Raw genomic sequence first — 6,537 nt, 5'->3', positions numbered from 1 at the left:
CATTTTGATGCAAACTGAACTTTCCAGGGAGTCCCTTTTATTCCAAATAGCTGCACTCACCTAGCTGTTTAATCATACAGACTTAGTCTTTCCAAAGTGTTTTTGATAGGTCTTTTGATTTTAGCTGGAGTATCCAATCTAATGTTTGCATATAGGTTTTATGCCACTTACCAGAATTTTAAATTTTTTGCCACCATGTTTACTTACTACTTTAGGAAGCTGCTGCTTTTTTATAATTCCTTTCCTTGGAGCAAGTAAGTCCTAATGGCTTCAAGTGTGCTAGTTGTTACAGAACAGGTTTACAGATACATTTTGAACGAGGCCTACTCGGGTTGTTTTTTCTTTTGTGGGTTCTCTGTCCGGCTGTACTGTGAAGCGGAAGGATGGTTTATGTCTGACTGTGCCAGCTGCCTGCCTGTGGAAGGGTAACGGATAACCCATTAGTGCTGCTGTCACAGCTTCACTGATCTCCCTCAACATCGTCTCGTTGCTTCCCATCCTGCCGGGCAGTTAGTAATATTTTCATAGTGCTGGAATTGTAAAACCTGAACAGGGAAGGATGTAATCTGTAGGGATTTGGTGCAAGTATGAATTCATTTCCGTGCATGCTGGAGCCTGCTGTCCTAAAACACGGTCACCTGTGGAAAAAATGACATGGTATCTACTGCAGACTGTCAAGGAATTGTTCGGGCGCAAGGAGGGATGATTTCAGAGGCATTAATATATGTTTGCATGCCACCGTATTTCCGACCTGGTGCCTTCGTTAGCACGGCTCTGAGTCGTCCTCGGTGCAGTTGAGCACTATCTTTGAGCGACATCTTCCATTCTGGGCCCAGAATCAAGAAACTAACGTCTCAACAGACAAAGAGCCATCTTGACCTGCTGTTGGACAGGTTTATTTAGAACAATTTTTATTCCCCGCTAATAATGGGAAAGCAGACCCCAGCCTGACATTATTTACATTTCTGAAGACATAATTATTACACAAACAATAGGAGAATTGGGGTGACAAGGAAGGAAGTAGCTGTGTGAGATCATTGGGTTAATAACTTAATTCTTTGAAAACATGTAGGGTTGTAACCCTAGCTACGGTGGAGTTCAGAGCCACTGGATGGCACGTTGAATTAAAACATAGCGACAGCCCAGTCTGATGCACAGGGATCTCCTTTAACTCTTGCAGAGCAGAGCTGTAGCTTCAGCTTGAACACCCCAAGGCTGAGCAGTAACTGTAGCTGAGCTTTTTAGAGTTCGGTTTTGCTGCCGGGGCTCTGTATCAAGGAGCTAGACAGCAGCAGCCCACAGCGGCGTTTCTAATGGGTGGTAGACGTGTGGATTCATGTCTTACCTCGCCCTGATCTGAGCTGCGTGTGTGCTTGTGCCATCAGCATCTATTTAGAGGAGGCTGTAATCAATTTATTAAGTTGCCTAAAGGTGCCTTTTGGTGGCCTCATGTTTATTAATCAGGCCCGCAAACAGAATGATGACTTGGCAGAAATTTTGCTACGCTTTATGATTTGAAAGCCTTAATTAGTAGACAATATGTCCCCAGGATTACAAGTGTACTGGCTGGTTTAGTCTTTGTACGTAAAGCAGCCTAAGGTTAAACCACGGAGGTATTTTTTTCTGCTCCAGTACACAGACCAGTATTTAGAGAGGGGAGTTAAATTGTAAAGACTGAAGTAAATTAAGTAGTGCATCATAACTGCATTCCTTTGAACAGATCTGAGGAGTGTATGCATCAGTTCCCAGCTGGTCACATCCAGGAATGTCTTCATTGCTGTGAAGGGCTTACTGTATAGTTAGATCCGTGAGCTCTGAATTATTCTAGACAGAAGCAGGAGGAAAAGAGAATTACGAGAAGACTTTGTGAGCACACACAGAAGTTTTTTCATTCTTCGGAGGCTTTTCCTGTCTGACCTTTGTGGAAAGGTAACCAAGTCAACATGGCAAGAGAGATGCTGAAATGCCATGCTCTCCCAGCTGAATCCATAGGCATGATTAACGTAAAGTTCTGATCTGCCCCCCCTCCCCAGCCCCCTCTTTGTTCAGTATGCACGCAGGTCTCTCCACACCCCTTTATATTGTGCTGGCTAGGGTTGGACAGGCTTAATTTCTGTGGGACAGAGGAGTAAGATGAGTTTGCTTCAAACAGGACAACTGACATTTGTACCAGTGAAGGTATTCCCAAGGATGGACTGTCTGCTGGCTCTCGGTCCCCCAGGGCTGACAAGATTTAGAGCGTAATTCAAGTTCCAGGTGACTACTTTCAGGAGTGAGGGGTACAGAAAACAGTAAGACTTCCTCTCCTATTCAGTGCAGGGAAAACCTGAAGTGTCCCAGGGACCTAGAGGCAGGTTCTGCTCCTCGGGGAAGACTTTTGTCTGCCTTTAGCCTAGCTTAGACACTCGGATACGCAGTCTCAGCTTTACAAGGCTGCTCTTGGTTGCTGCAAGCCTGTTCCCAGACATCCACATGCGGCTTCACAACACTCATGGTCTATCTGTTCAGACTAACAGGACTTTAGGTACTTGACAAAATTGACAGAGAGGTTTTTTTCCCTTAAATTGCAGCAAGCACCCTTTTTCATGGACAGCAGTGGGAGTTGGCTTTGCTGAAGGAGACCCTCTAAACTGCTTGAGCAGTGCAGAAGCAGTGTGTTATGTACAGAATTGGGCAGGGAATGGTACTCACCAGAGCATGGGGAGATGAAAAAGGGAGAAATATTTACATGAGCTTAGCCAGGGTGCTGGGAAAGCCTTCTAACTGACTGCTGTTGATGTCCTGAGGCCTGTGAAAGAAGAGAACAGGGCAGTGATGGCATAACTGGGATTGAGAAATTCTTTTTTCCACTGCTATTTTACTGAATTATGAGGGTGAGAAGACAGCACAGTGATGTGCTGGTGTGTGTGGTGTGGGCTGGCTCAGGACAGGCTGTTCCTTATCTGCACCCTACTTGCCCACGTAAGGGAAGGGCTGGGTTATGGGGTCAGGTAAGAGCTTTATTCTTTCTCTGAGTGTATCTGAAAGATGATACTTAATCCAGTAGCTTCACATCTGGAAGCCAGACAGCAATAAGGACCTTGTCTTATTCCTGCGGTGAGCAGGTAATGAACTGATTCCCACCTACCTTTGATTCTGCAGAATGGCTCCCAGGAAGTCCCTTAGTACCATCTGTTGGTGGTAGCGGCTGTCCATCAGGATGCTGTCAGACTGGCGCCTTGTCAGAAATTCATGCACCCCTTCTCCTGGGCTGCTCTCACTGCTTCTGTTATGCAAAGATGAGAAACATCTCCGTTTCAGTGATGCTTTTTCATCCCTCGCTCAAAGTTTGGCTTAGGCTGAGCAGCATGGCAAGGGAACCTGCTGGGTCTGAGCCTGGGGCCATTCTGCTTAATTTCAGTAAGAAATTGGTCAGCTGTATTTGCTCCTGAGTTAGGAGAGGGATTGGACCTGGCTCGCATTGGACTAGTTGGTCTTATTTAGTGGCAGCCACTGACCTAGCTAGCCAAAGCTACCCGAGTGGTAGTGGAGAGGCTGTTTTCTATGTTCAAACCAGGCCAGGGATAACTGTTTCCTACCAGTGAATGATCGTTGCAAATATTATTGCTTGTTGATATTATGGTAGAGGTCTCAGCTGATCTGCCACTTACAGCCATGGAGGAAAAGATTAATTAGGCTGCTTAATGATAGTTGTGATTAGGGGGATCCAAGACGTAGGGATGCAGGATGCCCTTCGGGGTGTGGAACAGCAGGAGAGCGTGCTTCTGTTGCAATGGAAGGCAGCTATTTCTGCTACATGCATGAAAGAAACTGTCCAGCGTAATAAGCAAAACATTAGCCCTAGGACAGCAAAGCGCTGTGGCTTACCCAAGCCGCTTGCCAATGATGGTCTGTAAGAATTTGCGGGCGGAAATCTGCCCCAGGAATTTCCGGTAGTTATCGGTGAATATGGCATCAGCATGGCGCTGCATCCTAGGGGTGAAAGACAAGCACAAGGTGTGCTTTCTGAGGTAGCAATGAACCTTCTAGGTGAGAAATGGGTGTTTCAGATGTCAAAATACACTAGATGTAGCACTGCTGAGATCAGGGGCAGGTAACCATAGAAAACACCTTTTGGTATTGGACTGCGTTAGTGTTGGAGGGTAAAAGGATTTGAGGGAGCTCAGTCCCGACAGGGAGGCAGCAGGCAAAATAAAATGTCTGTTAATCAGTGTCCACACTAAAACAAGAAAGGAGAAGTGCCTGCAAACCAAAGGTGAGGTCAGAGAACCAGTGGAAAGGAGAAGAACCATAGGCTGGGAGAGGGCAGAGCTGGGGCTGGGACATTCCTGTGCTCTACAGCAGCACTGTCACTTCCTGGGAGGGCTGTGTCTGGGACAGGGTGGCAGGAGCCTCCAGCAGGTCTCTAGCCGGTGGCTAGACCCAGGCTCCCGAAAATCCACAGGTAAGGGAAGCACAAGCCACTTGGCTGGTCCCCACTGTTGTAAGGATGAGTCCGCTGTGCTTCAGACAGAAATAACCATCCTTCATCTCCTGGCAGGGGTGGAAAGGAGAGGAGATGGATTCCCAGAGCTCGGTGGAAAATTATGTTCCCTGCAGGAGTGCTGGGCCTGTGACCCTGCCCTTGTCAGTACGTCCCTGCTGCTGGGGGACAGCAGGACGTGGCTCTGGACATGCTGGGGCACAGTCCCAGCCCTCTGCTCTGGTTGCAGAGCTCAGCTGGGTTCTCCCCCTGGAGCCTGGACTTTGTGGTGCTGGTGGGACTAAGTGACCTGCTGGCCTGTTCCCGGGCAGGGGGAAGACTGTAACCAGCGTACTCTTGCTGCAGTGGGGCTGAGAGGTGAGGTACAAACCTTTTCTCCGTGGGGTCTGTTAACAAACCCTCCTCCTCCTGTTCCTCCACCGAGGGGTTATGGCTCTGCAGTGGGCTGCTGTGCTGTAGCTGGAAGTTCACGGCCTTGCCAGCAACCGGCCCTGGACTGTACCTGCAAGGCAAACCCAAGGCATACTGCGAGACGTGCTCAATTGCCGGTCGGGGATCAGTCGTCTTCCCCACCACTCCCTGTTCTCTTGCTTTTTCTTTCTCCTTTTGCCATCCTCATCTCATCAGTAACACAAATGTTGTCCGACACTCCCCTCAGCTAGAAACTGCCCTGAATTCCTGCTGAATCCCCTATTTCAGCAGTGAAAAGATGGTTGATAGAGCTGCCCCAAACACACTTTCCCCCTTGCTGAGCTCCCAGCATCCTCGAGCAAAATTCCAGCGATTCTGGTATTGTTATGCCATGGCTTTGGCACAAGGCTAAAGCATTTTCTATGGGACATTGCAAATCTACGTTATAGAACCCAATGCTCAATTTTGCGTTTCCATCGATTTGTAGTGGTAGGAAGTAATATTACAACTTCTAACAGTCGACAAGGAAATACTTGAAATATTAATAGGCTGTTGAGTTCATGCACTAGAATATCCACAGTTCTGATTTCAATGCAGGTGGCCTGCAGGCACAAATTTTAATCAGTGATGGAGCTGGAGGTGCTGGCTGCTCTGAAGATTGGCAGATTTCCCTTTATAGGACCCAGCACTCAATTCCAAAACCAACTGCTTGGGCTGAAATATTCCATGTCGGGTACCTGCCTTTTTTGGAAACCGCCCCTAGGCTAGCAGTGTTCCCCAAAAATTAAGCCAGAGTAAAGAAATAGGTTTACCAATGCACATACAGTTCGTCTGGCTTTCAGAAGTGCTGGCAACCTTAATTTGGCATGTGCTTATTTTGCACAAGGTCAGAGATGAGGCAGGGAGTGACAGCGTGGATAAAACACTCGGCAGCTTACCTGAGAGCTGGGTGGAGAGGAGAGGAGATGGAGCATGCGACTAAATGCAGGAACAGGAGCAGTGTGGCCTTATCCAGCATCTTCCACCCTTGGGGGTCACCTGAAATGCAGAGCAGTCTGAGTCAGCGGCAGTGAGATGCTCAGGGCCAGGAGAGGAGGCCAAGTGCCACCTTTGTGTTCTCGGTCCCCCTGCTCACTTATTGGCACGAAGGGACTGGAAACATGCCTTCGTGTTTGTGGTTATGGTGTTTCCCAATGCGGAGATGTCTTGACGTGGCAAAGTCTTTGCTAAGGCATGCAATTCCTGGAGGCAGTGGCTGTGTGTGACCCCTCAGGGAGCTGGTGCCTCCCTTGGGTCGGGAGGCAGGGCTGATCAGCAGGGTTTCCTGCTGTGGGACCACCTTATTGACCCGTCCCCCCAGTGTGGTTGAAGGAGAGCGCTCAGGCTGGGGCGAGCCCTGGGGACCACCGTACGGGCTGTAAATACCAGTGTAAGAGCACCTGGAAGCTGGAGGGCAGCAGTTAGCAGGGGCTGCCAAAAGCAACAGGACCATCTGCGACCAGCCCCTGGGACCTCTCCTGCCCTCTGCTCTCCTGGCGACGTCTGTCTGCTCACATGGCTGTACGGCACGAGTCCGTGCATAACAGCCAACTGGGCTGCCTTGCTGGCTGTTGAGATCGGGGAGAAACAGGGAAATCCAAATA

The 6,537-nt window shown here is 48.8% G+C and overlaps 1 protein-coding gene across 1 annotated transcript; it reads right to left on the bottom strand.

Moving 5' to 3' along the window:
- Window positions 1-2,724: 2,724 nt before the first annotated feature.
- Window positions 2,725-5,912, bottom strand: GHRH (growth hormone releasing hormone). Its single transcript, XM_076351867.1, has 5 exons — window positions 5,833-5,912; window positions 4,854-4,985; window positions 3,868-3,972; window positions 3,128-3,265; window positions 2,725-2,788 (listed from the first exon to the last, which is right to left on the bottom strand). The coding sequence occupies exons 1-5, from the start codon at window positions 5,910-5,912 to the stop codon at window positions 2,725-2,727; spliced, it is 519 nt and encodes a 172-aa protein (XP_076207982.1).
- Between the last annotated feature and the right edge of the window lie 625 nt (window positions 5,913-6,537).

Source organism: Aptenodytes patagonicus, chromosome 14, assembly GCF_965638725.1.
Source record: "Aptenodytes patagonicus chromosome 14, bAptPat1.pri.cur, whole genome shotgun sequence".
Taxonomy (NCBI): Eukaryota; Metazoa; Chordata; class Aves; order Sphenisciformes; family Spheniscidae; genus Aptenodytes; species Aptenodytes patagonicus.
Note: the sequence above shows the minus strand (reverse complement) of the source record. Positions and strands in the feature narration are given on the sequence as shown.